General features: G+C 41.7%; 1 protein-coding gene across 4 annotated transcripts in view; it reads right to left on the bottom strand.

Annotated features, from left to right (window-relative positions):
- Positions 1–1434: 1434 nt before the first annotated feature.
- VPS13D (vacuolar protein sorting 13 homolog D) overlaps positions 1435–24463 on the bottom strand; it is a 324514-nt gene continuing 301485 nt past the window's right edge. For all 4 annotated transcript variants that reach the window (XM_074306229.1, XM_074306230.1, XM_074306228.1 and 1 more), the window contains 3 exons: positions 24036–24167; positions 6541–6781; positions 1435–4812 (listed from right to left, as the gene is read on the bottom strand). In XM_074306229.1, coding sequence (XP_074162330.1) covers positions 4681–4812; positions 6541–6781; positions 24036–24167 — 505 coding nt within the window. In that variant the 3' untranslated portion in view covers positions 1435–4680. The remainder of the gene's footprint in view (positions 4813–6540; positions 6782–24035; positions 24168–24463) is intronic.

Raw genomic sequence — 24463 nt, forward strand, 5'->3', positions numbered from 1 at the left:
GGTCTCCTTACACTGCACAGGAGCCGAGTTAACATGATTAATACCCAACGTTGCTCAATCTTTCCTTACTGCTCCCAATGGTTACCTCATCATGATGAGCATTCCTCATATGGCCTTCTGGGGTAACTCGATGTTTCTAGACTTAATTTCCCCTTTAAAGACTGTAAGCTCCTTGAGGGCAGGGACTACCATTTTTGTACTTGGAAATCAGTGCTTAGCAGTGCCTGAAACCTAATTGTTGTTCAGTCATTTCAGTCCGGTAAAGACTCTTCATGATGCCATTTGAGGTTTTCTTGGCAAAGATACTAGAGTGATTTGCCTTCTCCAGCTCATTTTACTGATGAGGAAACTGACGCACACAAGGTAAAGTGGCTTGCCCACACAGTTATTGTCTTAGGCTGATTCAGGTCTTCCCAACTGCAAGCCCTGTGTTCTGTCCACTGTGCTACTTACTTGCCAGAACCTCACATTAATTCTCCGACTCACCGAGAACTGCCTGGGACTGTGAGAAGTTAGGTCACTAGCCTGTGGTGACATAGCTGGGAGAATTCAAAGGCGGGATTTGAACCCCAGTCTCTTGATTTTGAGCCTGACTCTCTGTCTCTTTGTCCATTTTCCTACTTTATCTTCTTCCTGCCTGACTAAAAAACGCTGATTAGTTGAATGAATGAACCAGCTAGAGTGTTCCAGCAGCCCCCAGTATAAGCTACATTTTGGAATCTGGGTCCACCCAATATTGTAAACCAGAAGAAAAAGGGACTAGGTCATTCTCAGACAAGTCTAAGATCAAGTACGTTGAGGGGCGTACTTCGATCTGAGCAGCCAGAGCAATCCTGATTTGGTTCTTGGAGCCGGCTCGAGAACGGACTTGTGATCTCAGGGTTCCTCTTCCTTCTTGTGGCCTGAATGTTCTGCACAGGTTCTAAAATGTCCCTTTGCAATGACCGATTTGAACAAGCAGAGGTTACCGAGGTATAGCCGAAGGGGGCAATGATACGACCCAGGCGAGGAGCCAGTCTGGACAGCCTCTGGCCCGTGGTCAATACCCATGTCTGCCAGGTACAGGAAGCAGGGTATTGATTTTCATCTGGTTTCCTTTGGGGCTTGGGGGTGGGGGGATGAGGAATCCATGAAGGCAGAGGGAGGTCACCCATTTGTTGGGAAGCACCACAAACTGGGTCTGAGGGGAGGGGAGGAAGGGGCAGGGAACAGAGGGTCCAGAGAAGGAGCGCATCCTCTGTCGGTTTTTCATTCTTATTAATGAGGCGACTAAGCTCTGTTGTTTCCGAGCTGCCGAAGGACACCAAGAGTTTTCAATGCTCTTTAAGTTCAGAAGCCTGGGACGAGGCACTAGCTACCCAGAATTCATTACAGTTAGTACTTAGGGAACACCTAGAGCATAAAAAGAGAAGGGGGAAATAAGGGACATGAGTCTTTGAAGTCAACAAACTATTTTATTCCACAGGAAGGAGCCTTAACAGATTGGTGAGGGTACTGTTTACAGTGACAAAACAGATATTAGGATTACTTTCAAGATCATTTTCTTACACATCTGTTATGGTAATGGTCAACGCAGCTGCTATAGAATCTGAGGCACAAACAATAATGGGAAATGGAGCTCCCCCCAGGGTCCCTCCTGTCTCCCTTCTCTGCCCCCACAACAGCACTGACCATTCATGCCAGGAAGTGAGGCATTATGGGGACACGGACTCTGCTCTTCTTAATCTCATGATGGGCAGGCAGGGCTAACATTTCCACTGAGAAAAGAAAGGCAACTGGTGTTAGGCAGCAACAACACTGGGTGGCCGGAGCTGGGGATTTGGGGTGCTTCTGACTTCCTGGACACTGCTATAAAAGGGGCAGGGTCCCCTCTGCTTCACTTGCTCTGGGTGGGAATTGTTTTAAGGAAAAAAAAAAAAAAAAAACCCAATCCAAATCAACCAAAAAGAAAAACCCTATCTAGAAACAGAACCATGTATGATAGAGGCAGCATAAAGGCCAGCATGGATCACAGCCAAATCTTGGATATTGCAGTCCAGATACAAAATGGCGGCATTTTCTGAGGGCTAAAAAACAAAAAAAAAGTTCCTTTACTGCAACTCGGGGAAAGCCAACAGCGACATATGGGAACAGGATTCCGGTGAAATGCATCGAGTCGTCCTCCATCAGCTTTCCCCTCGCTGGAGGGGGTTCTTCGTGGGCCCCGAAGCCTCACCACCAGGCAGATTCTAACCAAACACAAGCTGGGCTTCCATCCCCAGCCATCCGGCCGCGTCGCCTCGAGATCGGCGCTGAACATGACCCTTCCGTAGCTCAGATTTCAAAGTTGACTCTTGTGCAACGCTGAGGAGATTTTCAACTATTTAAAGAGTTGACTAAAATTAGAAAGGCGCTGCGGGTGGAGAGGTCATTTTGAACAGCAGCTTTCAGAGTCCCTCTGGGCCCACCATTTGGCAGTGCAGAGAGTTCTGTGGTTCCATGGGAGTGTATTTTGGCAGCAGCCCGTGGGCCAGGGTGGCTTTCTCTGGGAACGATGTGCCTCTTCTACCCACAGACCAGTCACGTGGCTCCATTTCTGGAGGCCTGGAGCTGCGGCGGAGAAGGCAGCCCACTCTGGGTGTGGCGGGGTCCTTCCCTCCCTTTATGAGGGTCTGGTTTAGGAGGTGTTCAGTGATCACAAAGGGGCCTTTTCGAAGCAGAAGCCCAGCTGGATGGAGGGCAAATGAAGGAGATGACCTGACCCTGGGAGTCCTTGCTTAACTGGGTGTGAGAGCCTGTACAAATAGGAGTCCCCAGCAATAAGGAAAGACCTCTACTCTTCAGAAGCTTTGGGCTTGTTTTACCCCTTAAAGGGGGACAAAGTGGGAAGGGACAAGTTGTGGAGTCCAACAGGGCTGACCCCATGATGAGACTTTCTGCCGATGTGTTTGTGCTGAGGAAAACAGCATGAGAAATGCGAATGGGAGACACCAGCTTCATTTGTGTCTTGGATGGATTTGAGTCACAACCCAAACCTTAAAATCATCCACACATCCACTGGGGGGGGAGGGGGGATGGGGGCGTTCTTCACATAACAAATGTTTAAAAATCAAACAGTCTCATTTAAAACACAAGGAGCAAGTTAGCTCTAGGGGGAGGCCAGTCCTGAAAAGGGGTGTGTAGGAGGGGGAAGAGGAGGAAACAAAAGTTTCAATCTGGGGGCCAGTCTGTTTTTATGGAGGGCGAGAAGATGAGAATTCTCCCTGTGGATTCCATCTTGGGTGGAACTGTCTATAGGGGCTCAACCCAGAGAGCCAAGGGCCATTTTTCAAAAGACTCCATTGATATTTCACTGAACACAGTTGACCAACACATCATTTTACAGCAAAACAAGATGTTCAGCCCAAGCCGCTTCCTTTCCTTAGCTTGCAAGGGCCTTCTCTCCATTTCTGTCGGCCTGGGGCTCCAGTACACGGATCCGTCCTGATGTGCCTCCCTGCTGTTCTTCCTAGGGTGGGGCATGTGTGTGTGTGGGAAGGTTGGAATTAGATTCATACTTGCTGTAGTTTTCTGATGAAAGAAATGCTGTAATGAGGCTTCTTCACCCCAATTGTCACGGTCTTTCTTAGCAATACTACAAAGTGACCACTAATAACAAGCAGAGAAATACTCACAAAGTGTGACTTATTTTTGGTAAGGGAACACAAGTTAGTGTTGCTGTCGGGTGTTTTCCCCCCCAAAGATTTGGCTTTCTGGTTATAAAGACAAAGCACTTCAAAAACAGCTTGTGAAAACAGAATCATCTTTCAACTGGGGGCAAGAAATGCATGGAGCAATTTTCTCTGGAAAGCCCCACCCCTTGACAAAGGGGGGCTTTGGTATAAAGTACAGGAGACAAGCCATCAGAAGAAAACCTATCAGCCTGCCTTGTTTCCCCTTCCGAGAAGGGGCAGGAACTTGCTTTTGGTTTGGAATGCTGAACAGAATGCAGAGATTTGGACTGGGACTCCAGCCTGAACAATCAGACTTCCAAAGGCCTATTATAAGTCTTTAATATATATTGGATCTCAGCTAGATCCACTTCTATGAATACTTTAATTTTCTTTTAAAAATAATACATGACATTCCTCAACTCTCAAGTATATCTTCTATACAGAGTGCCCTGTAGTAGATGCATAGAATTAGTGCAATAGAAGATTTGATATAATTTTTAATTTCTTTACAGTAAATAAACCTTTACACACACTACAGGTCCTGCTCTGAAACTTTCTTATATATTTACAAGCGCACAGTTGTACATATATACATGTTAACAAAATACAGGGCCATCTAAAAGCTAAGTTCATCTCAGATGCATATTTTTAACGTTATTCAACCAACACCTTTTAAAAAATTCTTCCCCATAATCTCAAAGTGCCCCCAAATATTGAATGTGGTTTTTTTTTTTTTTTTAATTTGTATTTCCCCCTCAACAGTGCTCACTTTATCTTGTTCCTCAGATTTATTCGGCCAACAGAATGGGACTCTCTTCAGCCCTAAGGCTCCGGGGCTAGTGTCTGGTGGCTGTGCTCTTGTGGGCTGTTCGTTCTCTCTCTCTTTCTCTTGTTCTCTCTCGTTCTCTTTCTCTTGTTCTCTCTCTCTCTCTCTCTCTCTCTCTCTCTCTCTCTCTCTCTCTCTCTCTCTCGGGCAGGAGGGGTTTCTTCAGGAGTCCAGCTCCAACTGCTCTTGATTCTCACTCAGTCTCAACATAAGTTGTTGCTCATAGTAAAGGCTTTTTGCATAGTTTATTTCTTGGGATAATTTGACTGCAAGGATCTCTGATTTCACATGGACCTGGAGGTCAGAGAAGAGGAATAAAGAATGAGGTTTAGAATGTGAAGTAGCATTAATGCAAAGGAACAATAGTGGCAGAGTAAGGTGAGCAGTTGGCCCCAGCTTTGGAGGATGCCACAATTTTCTCAAGGTGCTACAAATGGCCCAGACATAACTGTACCCAGAGAATTCAAGCCCAAACCTGTCTTGTCCAATAAATGAAGACCAATTAACATATGAACAATTTCTAAGAACAATTGGCAACAGAATGTAAGGCTCCAGAGAGGTATGAATTTTTTGCCTGTGTTTGCAAAGCTTAGAACAGTGCCCTGGACACAAAAGGCACTTAGCAAGTGCATGCTGAATTTTTTTGTCTATTCTTACTAGTGCCTGAGGCCACTTGCATAGCCAAAGTATGGTTGCTAAGTTGGGCTCACTGGCATGAAATATAACATTTATAGAAATGAAAATGTGCTTCTCCTTCTCCCCATTTATTTTGTGCTTTAAAAAAGCTTTTTTGTGTGTATGTGCTTTAAAAAGAATCAGAATAATTTCCCAATCATTCTCTCTCTCCTTCCAGTTAGTGTGAATAATGAATCCCCTCAAGTGGGAGCACTATTCTGTTCTTCCCTCATAAAGCTACAGGGCTGGAGCCAATGACCGTACTTTACATAATTATACCTTCCAACAGTATAGATTTGGACATGTGGGACCCTTTGAGGCTGTTATTTGCACTAACTTCCTATATTAATAAGGAAAAATGGAAGGTAAACCTAACCAGTAACTCAGCCATCTGATAATCCATGCATCATCTGGGTCCTGTTTCCATCCCAGCGCCAAGCCCTGAATGGGAAGACCTGCTTTCTCCTCCTTTCTCTGACCCATGTGGCCTCTGTAGCAACAAATATACTTTCAAGAGCTAAGTGCTGCAATTACCCAGGCTATTTTTAACAAATCATCTTTAGAACAGAACTCACAGCACGGGTCACACACCACACTACGTGATAAGAACTAAACAAACTCGGGCCTTTTCTTGGAGCAGAGAGAAAGCTGAGAGACAGCTTAAAGGGAGCACAGAACTTGCCCGAGGCATCGTGATAGGCCTTGGCCTGGGAACAAAGCTCACCCTACTTCAGGACATTTCAACCTTCCAATAAACCTTTCTGAAGGACTCAGGGTTGTATTCTGCTTTTTTTGTGACATGCAGAAAACTTGAATTTTGGCAGTCATGAAACATGAAAATATAGACCGAGAGCTGGAAGTCATCCAACCTAACCCTCAAGGAAACCGTGGCAGGTAGCAGTGAAGTGATTTATCCAGGGCCACACTGCTGGAAGTGTTGGAGTCAGAAATGGACCTCAGCTCTTCCTTCTTCTGTGCCCCGAGCCCTCGGTGTCACTCCCTAGCCATCTCTGTCACAACACTGAGCAGTCCCTTAGGCTCACAGAACCTGCCCTCCCTAGAGCACCAGCCCTGTGGTCCTGTCCGCCCTGCCCCTTTCCAAGGGCACAGAATGCAAAGCAGTCCCACTTGCAGGAGATCAGGGCTTCACACCACCGGCTGGAGCATGTATTCCCTCTGATCAACAGTCTAACCTCCAGGGGCATCAGGACTTCTTGGGACTGCTCCTGCTCTAAACCCTTGGATGACATCATGCACAGAAAGAGCTCTTAGAGAAAGGTTCCCTGCTGGTTCTCCTCATTGCTGTGTGCAGCTGGAGAGGGGGCAGAGGAGCCAGGTGAGTCTCACCATTGGTTTCTGATGGGAAGGCCCAGGAATCACGACTCCACTGCTCGTATTCACGGCTTTCTTGGTCAGCTGCACATACACCTTCCCATGGTCTTTGGAGACAAGGCAATGGTAGAGGTCGTCGTATCGGACTTCCAGGACGATGGCCTCTCGATCGACGTAGTCCCCACTTTTTAGGAAGTAAACGGCTCTGGAGGAGATGAGGACGCAGTAGCTGTCGATGTTCTCGACAGCTATGAAGCTGGAGGGAGAAACCAAATAAGCAATAAGGCGCTGGCTGGTTGACTGGCTGGTTCTCTCATTGGCACATATCTGAAAAGCTACTGAACTAGCAAGAAGACCGTGGAGTCTCTTCCCAATCCCCCACACTTTTTATAGTTTAAACCTCCCCCTTTTAAGGCCGGATTTGTTGCTGATGGCCAAATGTTGTTTGGAGTCAGTAATAAAATGGTAATATATCTTTTGGGGCAAATAATTGTTAGAAATTGAATATTTCTGTTCTTAATCCTAAATTGAGAGCTGGGGAAATTAACAGTGAGGTAAAAAGTAAAGACACAAAGAGAACACAGTTCCCCAAGAAATGACTAAGCAAGAGAATGTTTTAAAAATGACCAGTCCCAACAGCAAGTTGGCCCCAGCAAAGTTCTCTGGCCAGGGAAAAGGTGGGCAAAGTACCTAGATCTCTAGCACTGACAGTTATCTCAAGTCAAGACTAAATCAATCAGTCAATAAACATTTATTAAGGGTGTACTCTGTGTCAGGCACCGTGCTAAGTTATGGAAACCAAAGTAGGGCAAAAGCGAAGTCACTTCCCTGAAGGATCCCACATTCTAATAAAGGAAATGGTCAAGTTAAAAAAAATACATATGGGATATATGACACATAAAAGAGAAGGCACTTAAGGGAAAAACAATAGGGAGAAATGAACAAGGTCTCTCCTGCAGAAAGTGGAATTTGAGCTAAATTCTGAAGGGAGCCAGGGAATCTAGGAGGCACAAGCAAGCAGGAAGAACATTCCAGATATGGCATACAATTGGGGAACAGGCACCAGAGTCAGGAAACAGAGGGTTTTTTTTGACAGGAAGAGCACATAAGACAGTGTCAGAGAACTGTAGAACAGGTGGGGGTTAGGAAGGGCTTTATATTTGATCCTGGAGGTCATAGGAATCCTAATGGAATTTACTGAGCTTGGGGGCAGGGGGAGAAATGAGAGCAAGAGGGAGAGAGAGAGGGAGAAAGATTGACTTTGAATATAAAACAGGATTTTGCAATCATTTTTGGAGATAATGGGGAGAGTGTGACATGATCAGACTTGTGCTTTAGGAAATATCAGCCATCAGGATGAATAGAAGATGGACAAGAATGGGAAGAGAACTGAAGTATACAGCCCCCTAACAGCCATTGCAATAATCCAGGCATGAGGTGATGAGGTTTTGCACCAGGGTAGTAGCAGAGTCAGAAGAGAGCAGGGGATATATTTGAGAAATGCTGCAAAGGTGAAATCAACAGACCTCAGCAACAGTTTGGATGGGAGAGGGAGAAATGCTTGTGAGTAGGGGGACTGGGATGATGGTGATGTGGTGCTCTCAATAGTAATAGATGAATTTAGGGGCACAGTTTGAGGGAAAAATTGATGAATTTGATTTTTTTTTCCCCTGAGGCTGGGGTTAAGTGACTTGCCCAGGGTCACACAGCTAGGAAGTGTTAAGTGTCTGAGACCAGATTTGAACTCAAGTCCTCCTGACTTCAGGACTGGTGCTCTAGCCACTGCGCCACCTAGCTGCCCCCATGAATTTGATTTTGAAAATATTAAGTTTAAGTTAATATTTAAGTTTAACAGCAGAGGTGTCAAATAACACAGCATTCCTGAGTGCAGCCCAAACTAGATCAAGATGTAATTGAGAAATATTTAACAAAAGTAAATAAATACAATAAAACTTAGATAGCACTACGTTTTAAAAGTAAATATACATCTGACAGGGATTCTTATATACATATTAGTGGCTTTTCTTTCTTTTTTTTTTTTCCCCCCAAAATTTTTATTTTCAGTTCCAGTCTCTCCTTCCCTTCACCCTCCCCCTGCCAAGAAGATACGAAATACAATATACATCACACATCACATAAAGTGATGCAAAATATATTTCTACATTAGTAATACTGGGGAAAAAAAGCAAGAAAAATAATGAGAAAAATGGTTCAACCTGTACTCAGAATTTATCAGTTCTCTCTTAAGAGCTGAAGAGCATTTATCATTAAGAACACTTTGAAAATGTCATAAGTCCATGTTTTGATCAGAATAGCAAAGTCTAACACAGCTGACTTATTACAATATTGCTGTTTCCATGTAAATTCTCCTGGTTCTACTCACTTCACATTGTATCAGTTCCTTTAAATCTTAAGCATTTTTCTGAAACTATCCTGCTCATCATTTCTTATAGCACAATAGTACTCCAATTCAACCATGTAACACAACTTGTCCTGCTGTTCCCCAACTGATGCAGTTTCTTCTTAGTCTTTGAGTGACCTTCTTTTCTATTTGAGTTTGACGCCACTTGGACTACTGAACATCTAGTTCAAAATGCCTCACAAGTGGTTGGAGATGTGAGACTAGAGGTAAGGAGAGAGGGGCTGGATCACTACATTTATGAATCATCCTTACAGATATAATTGAATCCATGGGAGGTGATAAGATCACCAAGTGAAGCAATATAGAGAAGAGAAGAGGACTCAGGACAGAGCTTGCTGGGCTACTCATAATTAATAGGCATGACCCGGGTCATGATCCAGTAAAGGAGACAGAGAAAGAATGGTCTCAGCTAGGGAGGAGGAGAACCAGGAGAGAAAGGTGTCCTGAAAAGCCAGAGAGAAGAGAGATCAAGGGAAAGAGAGAGGCCATCAATGTTAAAGGATGCATCGAGGCAAGTGAGATTGCAGATGGTGAAAAGGCCATTGATTTTGGCAAGCAAGAGACTTCAGAGGGTTTAGGAAAGGGTGCATGGAGAAGAAGTGAAAGCACTGAGTATAGGTAGTTTTTTCAAGGCCTTTAGTCAAAAACAAAGAGGAGAATTGTAGGGCAGTGGCTATTGTATTAAAGGGAAGAGGTTTATTTTTGTTTTTTATAAGGCTGGGGGAAACCTGGGTATGTTTATGCAGCAAGGAGACAGACCCCAGGATTGGGGAAAAATGAGGATGAGAATGGGGGCAATCTGTTAGAAAAGAAGGGACAGGATCAAGAATGACTACAGAGAAACGGGTTTGTCTTGGCAAGGACAAAGGCCACATCTTCATGCTAGCCAAGGATGACAGAGGTGTTAATGGGAGAAGACAGGTAAGTGATGTGAGATGAAGAGGTGAGAAGTTGAAGGGGCTCTTGGCAAATGGTTTTAATTTAATTTAATTTTTTATAAACTTTTGCTGAATATTCTCCAGGTATATCCTTATGTATGTTGAAATCTAGGACTCAGGAGGCAGAAAAAAAATTGTGAGTCAAGCTCTGAATTTATTAGGGAGGGTTAGAGAATGTTCTGTGGGGTCAGTGGATAAAGCTCTATAAGAAGCAATGACTGGTAGAGGGAGAGTCTGAAAGCAGCAGTGAGCAGAGAGTAGTCAGGAAGTATGACTAAAAGGACAGCCAGTGTTGGAGAGGGAGACCAAGGGCCCAAAGATGGAAGGAGTGAGACAGGAAAAGAATTCAGATGAAAGCAAATTTGTTAATTATGGAGTCAGCATAAGCCCTGACTGTCTAAACTGCAAGGGCTTTTAAACAACGAGGTTGCAACATCAAAAACAGGAAAAAGTCACAGTGTTAAAGGTTAAATGCTGACCACTGACCTGCCCTAGTCTCTTTAGAACTTGTGACACTGATGGAATTGCACAACAACTCTGTTCAGGCCGGCCTCCACCTGAGGGCCATGTGAGGTCCTGTCTCATGGCCAGAGCCGGAGGCACGGCAGAGCAGGATGTGGGGCAAGACCCAAGATAGACAGCCAGGACATGCTAAACGACTGCGGTAACTTCACCTCCTGAATCTCAGAGGATTACAAGGGCAGCCGTGGTTCTCCTCCTCTAGAGGGGAGCCCCCTGGCTCTGTGATCAGAGCACACACGTCCAGCCAGGCTCTATGTGAGCTGAGGGCAGGGCCTGGATTTAATTTACCTTGCATTTTCTTCAATGCTGATCACAACATGAATTGACATGCATCCCAATACATATAATGCAGTTGGCAATAGATGACCTCGAATGCTTTGTTAACACTATGATGATTTTTTTATACCTCATGCTTGGAGAGTGTAAAGAGCCCCAGGCTCCAGAATAAGGAAATCCAGGTTCACCCTAATCCTACCCCACACTGGCTCTATGGCCATACCTAAGGCATTTTGCCCCTTTGGGCCTCAGTTTCCTTATTAGTAAAAGGAGTGTTTCATTAATTTCATAGTTTCTCATTGTGCCCCAATCCCAGAGCAAGGGATCTTAAAATCAATCTGGTTTCATTTTACATTTGGAGAAACTGAGGCTGAGAAATGATTTGCCCAAGGTCACACAAGTAGTAAATGAGGTTGATGACATCTATACATTCTGCCCCCTGCTATTTCTCCCCATCCCCCTACCCTACTATAATATTCATTTGTTCTCCATTCCTTTCATCTTACAGATCTTCCGTGTGTGTGTGTGTGTGTGTGTGTGTGTGTGTGTGTGTGTGTGTGTTATCAGGCCTGGGGCCTTTTATACAAGAGAAATAATGCAAATTAATTTCTTTTTTGCATAAACTATCTCACTTAGAAAAAGGAATCTTCATCATATGAGCAGAGACTGAGATTTGTAGAATATCAAGTCTTCAAAGACATGAAATCCTCTCTTGTTAGTAACTCAAATTAAGGACTGATTGTTCAGGGCCTTCATATTTAATCTGGCCTTTCTCTGTGATCTTACTCTCATTGGTTGTGCCTTTTGCCATAACTACTAGGATAAGAAGAGGGGCTTTCTCTGCCTGCCCCTTCCTTATGGGATTTGTTGACATTCTGCTGCCCTGGGAAGAAGAACATTCACTGCTACTACTTGTCCTCCCACCCTAACTTTGGTCCCTGAAACATCCTTCAGGGACCATTGCTAGGCTATTAGCATTTGAAGATATGGAGCAGAGGTTCTCAAACTACGGCCCGTGGGCCAGATGGAGCCCACTGAGGACGTTTATGCCGCCCGCCGGGTTATGGCAGATGGGCTGAGAGGTAGAGACAGAGTGTGAGCTTTTGTCCAGCCCTCCAACAGTCTGAGGGACAGTGAACTGGCCCCCTATTTAAAAAGTTTGAGGACCACTGAATGGAGTTTTAGGCTCCAAATGTTTCTTTTTCTGTCTTAAGAGTTTCAAAACATTTGTGGACTTCTGTATCATAACTGAAAGATTAAGACTAAAGATCGGTTCTAGTTATGACTTTGTTACTAATTAGTAGCAAGATCTCCAACCCCCCCCCCCCCCCGTGGGGGTTAAGTGACTTGCCCACAGTCACACAGCTAGGAAGTGTTAAGTGTCTGAGACCAGATTTGAACTCAGGTCCTTATGACTTCAGGGCTGGTGCTTTATCCACTGGGGCAGCTAGCTGCCCCCAGTAGCGCGATCTTAAAGTGATTTAACCTCCTTGTGCCTCAGTTTTCAAATTAGCTTAAAACAGACTCTAAGGAAAATATGGCTTTTACACTGGGACTACATGGACACTTAGAAAAAAAATAATGCAAGAAATTAAAAAACAAAAGAAATTAAAACTCCTGTAAAAAGAACTGAAAGACAATGTAATAGCTTAACATGGAATCTCTAAAAACTAGAATAGTCCAAACTGAAATCAGGGACTTCATGAAACAGCAAGAAACAACTGAATAAAATTTAGAAATTGAAAAAAGGGCAGAAAACATAAGATACCAAGAACTGACCTGGAAAGCAAGTCAAGAAAAGAAGGAACTTAAGAATCATTGAACTCCCTGAAAAGCATTAAAAACAAAACCAAAACCAAAGACACTGTATTTCAAAATATCATAAATTAAAGATATCAGAATCTATTACAACCAGAGGGCAAACAACAATGCAACTATTGGTAGGACGTAAAGAGGAAGGAATAGTCAGAAGCAAAACTTCCTGATTCTGAAGGGGAACATTAAAAAGAGGAAAAAAGAAAATTTAAAAAACCAGAATCTAAGGGCATGTTTTAAAGTGGACTCTCAGATAACTAGAGAATGTATGAACGAATTGGGTTACAAATGTAAGGGAGCATTATTGTACTGCAAGAAATGTGAGAGGCAATTTTCAGAAATCCCTGGGTATTATGACTTGAAGCAGTAAAGATTCAGAAGAATAAACAGTGACAATGTTGCAAACTGAGCAATGATGTATCCTGTCTCCACAGCTACTTTGTGGGTTCATTTTGCTTGGCCATGATAATTTGTTACAAAGTACAAGGGTTACAAAAAAACTTTTCCCCCTTTCTAATTAAGGTAGAGGTTGGGAAGAAGCATGGGGAGTGAGACATAGCAACAGTGATGCTAATAAAAAAAGAGGCCCATTGACACATTTTTAAAAATGCACTGAAGAGAACCGGAAGGAAGTTCCTAAGAAAGTACAGACAAAGTGATAGGAAGGAGGGGGCATGGGAAGAATCCAAGTCTATAACACAAAAATGAGCAGTAAACAACCCCCCCCCACACACACACACAGAGTTTGATGTAGAAATACATCAAACTCAACAGGGAAAACAATGAGATCAGGAGCCAGATGGTTAAGATGAGTTTGAAAATAAAGGGGAGGGAAAAGTCACAAGTGAAGATAAATTGAAACAGAGGAAAAAAGAAAACGAAGACTCTTCGAAGTAATTGAGATTCTCCCTTAGTCCACTGGGGACAACAAAATGGTAAAGAAAAACAGTCTTGAAAGCCTTTAAGAACCCTGCCCCAGGTGATGACTAACCACGTCTGTCTCCAGAAGACCAGGATGACGCCTGCTGCCCACTTCCTGACCAAGAAGGGACATTTTGGGCCACGGCCATCACAGGAATATATACTTTGCTTATTTTTCTTTTAATTTCTTAAAAAAAATTTTTTTTTTTTTGGAGAAAAGAGTAAGAAAAAAAAGGAAAACGGAAAGGAAATACAAAACAAAATAAAGCAAAACAAAAGAGAACCTTGTCATGTGTCCAGCAGAATATCAGGGGGGATTCAAAATATAACAATAAATTATTGATCAAGAAAGTATATATATTAGTAGAAAAAATTATATTCATAAATGACCAATTTTTTCTTTACTTCCTTGCAAATTATTTTTTGGTTCTCTGCTGTTCCCCTTATTTACTTTATTCCTTTTTTCCCCCTTTCATTTCCCCTATTACTCCCAAGCAAGCTACATTTAAGAAAAGATACATTTATGTATACCTACACACACTCACTCTCTCTCTCTCTCTTTCCCTCCCTCCCTCCCTCCTTCCTTTCTTCTCCTCTGTCTCTCTCTCTCCCTCCTTTTTCTTTCTCCCCCCCTCTCTGCCATCCCCCCCCACACTTTTCCTATCCTTGCTGCCTTTTTAATTAAATTCTGCTCCATAACTTGCCTTGCTAGTTATACCCATACCCCTCATACCCAGGGATTCCTCCCTTGTCTTCTCTTATCTTTTCCTTCCCCATCTGCCCATTCTCCCCCCCCCCCCATTTCTTTATAGATTTTGGAAGATGCTATACCCTTCAAGGTATATATGTAGTATTACCTACTGTAACCATTCCTGACGTGAGTAGGCTTTCAGAACTACCAGCCTTCCTCGTCCCTCTAAGGCCTTTGTGTCTATTCTTTCTCTGCACCCCATTTGTATAACATGATTGTTGCTTTTATCTTAACTCTGCCAATCTTTCTTTTGAGCTACCCTATTGTTGATGTGAATCTTATATATACATACATATGTACACACACACATACACACACACACACACACATATATATATATATATATATATATATATATATATATATATATATAAAACAAATAATTTGTCTGTCTTTAAACAGTTTGTTCATATTAAGTTTCTCAAAAGTGAGCTTTCATATTGGCTGTTGTATGTTAAATTTTCTTTTAAGTTTGGGTATGGTTGATAGAAATACTAAAAATCTGCAAGTTCATCAAATGTCCATTTTTTTCTCATTCAAGATTATAGATAATTTTGCTGGATATGATATTTTTGGCTGTAGGCCTAGTTCTTTTGATTGTCTGTAGATATGATTCCAGGTCCGGCAGTTTTTTATTGTAGCCACTTGCTAAGTCCTGTACCAATCTAATTATAACTCCAGCATATTTTAATAGTTTTTTTTTCTTGTTTCTTGCAAAATTTTCTCTTTGAATGGAGGCTTCAAATTTTGGCAATGATATTCCTATGGTTTTCCATACAAGATCACTTTGAGGTGGTGATTGGTGGATTTTGTCTGTTTCTACTTTGCTCTCACATTCTACCACTCCAGGAAATTTTTCCTGGATTACTTCCTGCATTATTGTGTCAAGATTCTCTTTTAGGTCAGAACTTTCTGGCAGTTCAATTATTTTTATATTTTCTCTTCTTGATCTGTTCTTCAGATCTGTCACTTTTCCTATAAGTTGTTTTACATTCTGTTCTATTTTCTTATTCTTTATAATCTGTTTCATTATTTCTTGGCCTTTACAGTTTTACTGGCTTCCCCTTGCCCAATTCTAAATTTCAAAGAATATTTTCATCTCTGAGACTCTGTACCTCTTTTTCTTTTTCAAAAATTTCTTGTTTTTCTTGGAGGTTTAAAATTTTTTTTTCTTTAGTTTATCCTCAATGCCTCTCATTTGATTTTTGAATTCTTTTTTGAATTCGGCTATAAATTCTCTCTGAGTAGGGAGCCATTTCACATTACTCTTCAGGGAAGAAGCTTTTTTTTTTTTTTTTTTTTTTTTAAATTTCTCCTCTTCTGAAGATGAACCCCCATCTTCCTTCCTTATTCCCATAATATGTTTCAATGGTTGGGTTCTTTCTTCTTTGCTGGTTTTTTTTTTTTTTTTTCCCTTAAGAGGTATAAGTGTAGGCACTTCTAATCGTGGGATGGGGGATGGTAACTCAGGCTTCCCTTCAGCTTTCCACTCTGACCTGGAACCCCAAACCAAGAATGCCCCTGCCCTGTTGCTTCTTCACTCAACAGGTGCTGATTCCTTCTCACCCAGGGCCATGTCTCAGCAGCACAACTTGGCCTGGTGCTCCCAATCAGTTGAGGTTCACTCAGTCTTCCAAGACTCAAATCCCAACTCCATAAACAGTCCAAGAGGTGAGAGTCTCTATGCCTCCTGCTGAGGCTCCAGCCAAACCCAGCACTTCAGACAGGTTGATGCTCAGCCTGGGCCCTTTCTTCAGATCTTCTCAGGTTGTAATCAGGATGACCCCAGTTTTGTCCCAACTTGTCTAGATTTTTCATGAGTTTATGTTTGCTCTGAGGCACAAATTTATCCTATTTGTGGAGTGAAATCAGGGGAGCTTGAAATTTACCAATTTATTGCACCATCCACCATCTTTCTTCCCAGAATCCTCTCCCCCCTACCCTCTGCTTATTTATTTTGATATTTATTTATTTTTAATTTTTAAAATTAATTTTATAATTATAATTTTTTTTGACAGTACATATGCACGGGTAATTTTTTACAACATCATCCCTTGCACTCACTTCTGTTCCGAATTTTCCCCTCCTTCCCTCTATCCCCTCCCCTAGATGACAGGCAGTCCTATACATGTTAAATTAACAAGAATTTTCCTTCCTTCCTTTTCTTGGTTAATGGAGGATGAAGGAATGATGGGGGAAAGGAACGATCTTGATGTCCAAAAAGTGAGAGTCATTGTAACATTAAAAAAAAAAAAATGAATAAAGAATAGAAGGAAGTAGATCATCAGGACAGTTTCAAAAGTAATGTATATTTTTAAAAGTAAGCAATGTGAAATGGAGATTTAGAGTTTTGTATAAAATTTTTTTTCCCTGCTTTGCTGTGTGTATGGAAATACTCTTTTGTGGTATTTAAGTTAAGAATAAAAACACAAGCTTTAAAAAAAAAAAAAGTATATTGTGAAAAAAAAGTATATTGTGAATAATTCACAGAGGAATAATACACATGCAAATAATTAAGAATTAACTCTACCATCCAAAGGGAAGATACATCCTAGCTTAATAAAAGAGTGATAATGAAAGACAAATTCCTAATGTTGAAACTTTGGAAGGCTTAAAAAACAAACCAAAAAAAGAAAAAAAAAAAAAAACCCTCAACAAAACTTCAGAGCTGGAAAAGCCTTAAACTAAAAATTACCTCATTTGACACATAAGGAAACTGAGCCCCAGAAGTGATTTCCAAAGTCATATGGCCCAGAATTCAAGTCTCCTAGCCCTTGGAGCATTGTTCCTTTTCCCACATTATACTATTTTTCTTTGATGATTTCTTATGCATTGGTTCTGTTTCTCTAGCTATCTTGAAAACTCTTGGAGGAAAGGGGTATCTTATTTTTAAGCACTCACAGCATCTCTCAAGGGTCTAAATATCCCCAGAATATTTAGCAAAGATATAGTCCACTACAATTATGCTCTCCCCAGCAGGCACCCATGATGAAAACTAGGAATGATTTTCCATTTGGCAACAGCATGTAAGGCTCAGAATTCCAACAGTTTAAGCCTAAAATAGAAATCCCCAGTGGCTATTAGTGGCCCGGCCCACTTCCATGGAATTTATCATGTCCCAGGCTCTGAAAGTCTCCAGGGAGAAAGGTTCCAGCTTAAGTTGAACAGAATCTGAAATCAGGTTAAAGCAGGGATAAGGGTGGAAGAGAGAATCCACCAAGCATCAGAAAGGAATTATGTCCCCAGAGACCAGAGGATCCACCAGAGTCTGTTAGAATTTGGACCTGATTATGCTTGAAAACAGGAAACTGCCAATAGATTTCAAGCTTGTCAAAGTCTAGTAAGATGGAAAAAGAGGATGTGGGGGAAACCTCTCCAAGGGTACAGGCAGAGCTGGACAGCACGGTCACCAGAAAGAGGAGGGCAGAGCAGTGGAAGGAAGGAAGCACAAGAAAGGAAAGGAGCCATCTGCTTGTTGTAGGGTGAAAACTCAAGGGTTTACGAGATTGGATTTTTCTTCCTTCCGAAGAACAGGGAGTGTTCTCCTGCTGCTTTGGCACCATCAGCAGCTGACACATGAACTTTACAAGGGGCTGAGGCCTTTCAATAAGGGGAGTTCCTCTTAACACCCATGGCTGGGGTAGTTGAAATTAATTGTGCTCTCTCTGTACACACAGAAATACTTTTATAGGTTTTAAAATAGACTTCTTTCCAATGTGTCTCTGCTCTTTCCCTTCTACCCATAGCTGGCCATCAGTCCTTAATCCTACCCACAGCCTCTTCTGCAGGCTTTAAAATATTTGAGCTGGGGCAGGGCTAAGGCTTGGAGATTTTGGGCTGGAGTCTGGGCTTTGTCACTAAGTCACCCCAAGCAGAACCTTGCCCAAATTATGTGATTTCTATAGGCCCAGTTATCATAGCTACTTGTTGAGTATGATGACAACTATCCCTCACAAAAACATTTCACATTTAGGAGTCTCATTTGACCTGGTCCCAACACAAGGTTGTTGGGACAACGTCAAATGAAACTCCTAAACATGAAATGTTTTTATAAAAGGAAAAGCAGCATGTTTCTTGGTCCTTTACAAAAGGCATCCTCCCCCATCCCAGGCTGCCCTTCCAGCTTTCTTGGGAGATCTCACAACCAGAGAAAAGCAGGCAGAGGCAGAGTCTTCAGCAATAAAATGAAAGAGAGGCCAGAGATAGTGAGGAAGAGGGACTGCCTGGGACAGCAAGTACATTGCCCCCCAACACCAGCATCTGCAGCCCTTTCTGGATAGAAATTGTCAGGAAGGCTGAAGGGCTTCTCAGCAGTTTTCTCCTCACCAATTCCTGCTTCTCCTTCACCAATCCTCCCCTCCTTCTCAAGCCAAGGATACCCAAAGCAGGAAAAGTACTGAGAACACAAGTGACCCGAACTCTTGTATGCTCCGGACACAAGGAGCACCTGTGTCTGTGAAGCAATGAGAGCTGACTTACTTCCCTGATGTGGGGAGTCGTTCTTTATAGTACTTTATAGTTTTCTAAAATGCTTTCCTCTCCCAGACTCTCTGAGGTGGAGAGGGCAAGTCCTTGTTCTATTCCCCTCTTTTTACAGAGAGGTGGAAATGACTTGGCTGGAATCACAAAGCTTAGACCTCCTGCTGTTGAGCCTGGCGTCCCAGCCGGTCCAGCTCAGCCCCTGGGGCAGTGGAGGCAGGCCGGCCTTTCCAGTCAGTCCCTTCCTATTGTCTGTCTTTCCTTTTCTGCAGCCTTTGCTGACACTACCCTGAGAGCCTTGCTCTCCATAACTCCTCCATGAACCTTTCAAGAGCCGCCCGGATGCCAACAAGCTCCTTGTTAGCTGCAGGTGCTAATGCTGCAGCCACATATTTTATGGCTCATGTCTAGACACTAGTGGCTCTCAGACCATTTTCATGGAGGAGGCATGCAGTGCTAAGGTGTGATTGCCCCCAAGATGATCCAGCACCGGCCACTTGTCTAATCTCCTGTGAAGCACAAAAGGAAGACACAAACATGTTCCCAGCCTCGGCCGGGATAATGGGCCTTTACCCCCTTTGATCTATTATTAACTTGGAGTGAGGGAAATTGAAAATATTTGGCCAGAAACACAAAGCATCTGGATGAGCTTTGCCCTTCATAGAAAATAGAGAACCAGATCCATCCGGGCCAATCCTCTGTATTCACATTCTGGGGTCATGGAAGAGGCAGTGCTTTCTTTCTCTAAAGTCCATATTTTTTCATCCAATGTGTGCATGCATGTGTATATACACATATATACATACATCTGCACTGCTACAGTTGTTACATTCTTCAGGGGAAACCAAATAATAATTATTATAGTTCTCATTTCTATAACACTTTGAGGCTTTCAAAATATATATATATTTTAAAAATAGAGATCCTAAGTGGTAGGCTGTACAAACATAATTCTATTCATTTTACAGATGGGGAAACTGAGGCTCTGTGCAGCAAGTATTCAAACCTAGGCCTTTTAACTCAAAGTTGACCGTTCTTTTCTATCCCATCTTTAGGTCATGTTTGCCTATGATCTTTGGTTTGACACTTGTGTCAAACCAGTGGATGACTGAGGAAAAGCAGTTTGTCTATACTGAGGTTTCTCACTGCCTATAGGCCTGACCCCCCAAATTCCAAATTTTTTTAATGACTGAAAATATTTATGTATGAATATATATAAATAAGATAAATATAATTTATATTTTAAAACTGATATGGCACCAGTATTAATAGCATAGAACAGACCACTGATGGTCCTAATTCCTTTTTTTTTCCCCACTTAGCCAAGAAAGCACATTTTTTCACTCTGTAACAAAACAGAAATCAAAGGAGGTGTCTGTAAGAGAATATGTAGCAGACAATACAGAGTACAGCACCTCTCCCCCCAAAAAGTAAGGTAAGTCAGCTCTACCGAGAGAGAGAGCCCTAGATTTCATCCAAAGGGAAGTTTCTAATGTAGTAAACTGGAGACTGGGCTAACTCGAATTCCTTGCTTCCCACAACACAAAGTGTTCTTTCACACACAAGGTAGTCTCTCAAAGGCTTCCTATCATCAACTTAGACACTCCCTCCCACAAGATCAAATGATCCAGTATCTATTTGGCTATGTAAATGTTGCATCCTCTCTAAGACAATGTAAACTCCTTTAGACAGGGGCTTTTTCTTCCATTTGTTTTTGCATTTCCAGTACCTAAGAAGGCCCTGCACACAGAAGGCACTCAATAAATGCTAATGGACTGCATCCTCTCTCCCATCTGAAGCACTCCCTTCCTTATGTTCATGCTCATGGTCAGAGTACTTTGGATGTAGATTAAGAATAGGAGCCCTTCTTGGTCTTTTGTTGTTCTGGAGAGTCTAGTTTTTACCTTTTCCTAATACCACAATTCATTACAGAGCCAGAGGGTGGTGTTTTTTTTTTTTTTTGTTGTTGTTTTTTTTTTTAAAATGATGGCTAAACATTCCAACAGGTCTTCTCAGAATTTAGCAGCACATGCTAAAAACCCTGGGCACAGTGAAGTAAGGGAAAATGGAAAAGTTCTCATAACTCATTTTTTAGCTTGTATGAAGAAAAATGCAATGAGACAAAAAACCTGACTTTTTATAACTCTTAAAATGAAAGCTTTTTATTCAAGGAGAGCTTCTCTCTCATAGAACTCTTCTGTTCCAACTAATTCACCCCCAAAGTATCCACATTCAACAGATGCTATTTCAGAGATGCTTAATTTCCTGTTCTCTGAGCAAGAGCTTAGAGTTTCTGCTATATTCCCCACAAAAAGCCTTTCCTTTCAGAAGACTTAAAGCTTAAGTGCTTATACTGGAGACTGGATGTGGGATTTCACTGGTGTAAGGAATGAATTCCTACCAACACTGGTTGGGAGTGTCCCTGCAACTGAAGAGTCCTAGAGACCTTCCTGGGATATGGAGAGGCTCATCCAGGATCACTCAGCCAAGATATGGCAAAGTTGGGACTTCCTGGCCTTAAGAAATTATACATAAATTAATATGCTGGTGTGTCCAACACACAAAATCATTGCTTCAATATGAAAATAGTTCTGCTTTGGCAAAAGGCACCATACAAAAGGAGGCATCGAGGCCAAGGATATTAGATTAGAGACACTCAGGGGGTGCAGGGGACAGAGTGCTGGACTTGGTGTCAGGAAGACTGGAGTTTAGACACTCTACCAAATAACTGCCCATAGTTGGGCAGTGAATGATGTCAAATTTGGACTCAGATCTTCCTGACTCCAGGCCCAGAGGTCTCTCTACTATGCTTTCTGGATGCCTTTAGCCTTACTGTGTAACTCTGTAAATGTTACTTAACTATTACTTGCCTCAGTTTCCTCAACTGTAAAATGAGGATAATAACAGCACCTATGTCCCAGGGATTTTGTGAGAATCAAGGGGGACTATATTGGCAAATAACTTGAACAGCCCTAAAGCACAATATAAAAGCTATCCTCTTCTCCTCCTCCTTCCTTATTCCAAAACATCACGTTAGAATTGTCTGTAAGTTCTGTCAGTGAGAATTGTCCAGAGTCACCTAGTTTGAAAACTTTCACAATTATCTGTTTGCAATTTAAATACCTACCCTGTTCCATCTGATAAAAATTAGAAAATAAAGCCTAAATATGAGATAAGTACACATTTCAACGCAGATGAACACACTGGTTACAAACTAGTTCAGGCAATGGGTTGGAAAGAATAATTAATGTCAACTGATGGCAAAAAAAAAAAAAAATTCACTTTTCATTGTGATCCTTTATCAAGATACATTAAGGCTTTGAGTTAAAAAAATGAATTTGAGAAAAATAGGAAATGGTGGAGATTATCTCAAAATACTGCACAGAAATATTTGCTTAATTTTCAAATGAAAGCTTTTTAACTTGGTCTGTTCTTAAATCTTAAGTCAGGAACTCTTTATCTTCTTATGCTAATTAATTAAAGACAATGAGAAAATTAAATGAAACTCAACCTGGGAGAACAAAGTTGAAGCAACTATGGCACTGGGGACTTTGTAGGGGTTTAACTACATCGGGAAGTAATTACACAATATTTTCCAGAAGTGAAACTGCGAGGCTAACTGGAAAAAATGTGGAAACATTTAGTTAGAACAGTAGAGCAAGGTATTAAAGCCCCTTTTATGGGGTTAACTTCGAAAGAAAATATGCAAATAATTAGATCTTTAAATGTGTTTTTAATCACAATCCTAGGATAAAAGTCAGAGGTACCATTTGGTGTTGCTGACTTTTCCTGAAAACCCCTGTGCTGCTGAGCAACAATGATTCTGATGTCCACGTCACCATGAAAGCTCAGACTGACAAAGAAGATACAGCAAAGAAACATTTTCTCAGCTTCATGACCAGTTTTCCTTTGGCCGCTGAAAATACATATGGTCACATGTTTCCTAAAATTCTGGATGGAAAGATTCAGCCTACCCCCCCCCCTCCGCCTTTCCCCCCCTGCCGCCAATCTCCCCAAACTCTCTCAGTTTTTTCATATTCAAGCCCACTTAGCTCTACAGTCTTGTCATCTTTCCTGTTAATTCCAAGGGCAGCAATGGCAGCTATTTTGCTAATTTCCTTCTGATGCTTATTTCAGACTTTCCCTGGTTCTGTTCCACTGGACTTATTTTTTCACCAGGAGCCCTCTAACGCTTCATGGCAAAATCTCTTGGATAAAGCATTTTTGGCCCAGGTTATTCTATTGAGAAAAAAAGAATTTCTCAAAGATCAAAAAAGTGGTTCAACTCATACCAGGGAATAAGACCCAAAAGAACAATGTGCAATCATTTATCGTTTCATTTAACCCTTGACAAAAAGGGACTGCTGAGTAAACAGGGAAGTGTCGGACAAATGATGAAATGGTTAACTGCTGCCCCTCTTACATACAGGCAGATTTTACTTTCTCTGAGGAGGATGGCTCTGGACCTTGTACGGAATGGAAATGTACTGACTTGGTCCTGTAGAAAGGTCAAGATTCCCACTAATGGAGAAGAAGGACAGGAGGGGCCAAGGCAGCTACTGAGCAGGCAAAAATACAGAAAATAAAGATGCCTTCATCCAAATGAAAATGCATGGGGAAATCAGGGAAGTGCAATTAACTATCAGAGCTGGGATCATGTCAGAATCTTCTGATCAATGCTACAATGTGACTTTTTTCTCCCAAACATGGCAAATGACTGAGGACATGATACATCTTCTACACTCAAAAGAGCACTTCAACAAGTACCAAAAGGAGTGATTAAATGCATAGCTGATCTTGAAAGAAACTACCACCCACCAAATGAGCAATATATGAGTTCCTTCTGCAGCTGTATTTAGTTCCTGATTTTCATATTTAAACACAGCCTTAAGAATATAAAGACATACTGTACAACATTAGTCAATTTGGTCCAGTATTATTTGTGACAATGGCACTGGAGGATTGTCCTTACAGCTGAGGGATTTATCTTGGATATTTATATAAATAATTAACCCATCATTTTCACCTTCTTACATTTGTCTAGAAAAAGTGAACAAACTTTAAAAAAATGAAACCAGTGTTCTTTTCTACTCACCAAGAATAAATAATTAGTTTCTCCAGACAAATGGCTTTTTACAAGACTATTTTAGCTGGACTTATAAACCAACACTTGGAGCAAAGATATTTTGACAAAATTCAATAGACTTAAGTCCTGATAAAATTCAAGCTAGCACAATGATGACCTGACACAGAGGAACAATAAAGGACTAAAATCTGAGATGTTCATATCAGTTTAATTCTTGGATGAAAATATTCAAACTTACAAGTTGAAAGACAGAGCCCTCTATAGACAAAGTTAATTATTCATTATTGTATTCCTACTTACAACTCATCTTGAATGTTGTCAGTCAGTCTGAATAACTGCTCTTGTCCATCAGCCTGGCTCTCTGAGTACCTGGGAAGCAGTCCTTGGGGTCCTGTACAGCAACGGGGTTTCCGTACTCTCTGGGCTTGGGTCCTAAAGGAATAAAAGATCAAATTTAATTAACCTGGAAGAAACTTCTTTTTTTTCTTTTTGGGGTTAAGTGACTTGTCAAGGGTCACACAGCTAATAAATGGTAAATGTCTTAAGTCAAATTTGAACTCTGGGCCTCCTGACTAAAGGACTGGCACTCTATTCACTGCGCCATCTAGCTGCTCCAGAGCAAACATTTAAAAAAAGTTGATGAGGTCAGGTAAGACCAGAGTTTTATTCTCTGCTTTACCATGCCCTACCCCATTCCCTCATGTGGCACCAAAGAGCCTTTTGAGTTC

This window comes from Sminthopsis crassicaudata, chromosome 3 (assembly GCF_048593235.1).
Source record: "Sminthopsis crassicaudata isolate SCR6 chromosome 3, ASM4859323v1, whole genome shotgun sequence".
Lineage (NCBI taxonomy): Eukaryota > Metazoa > Chordata > Mammalia > Dasyuromorphia > Dasyuridae > Sminthopsis > Sminthopsis crassicaudata.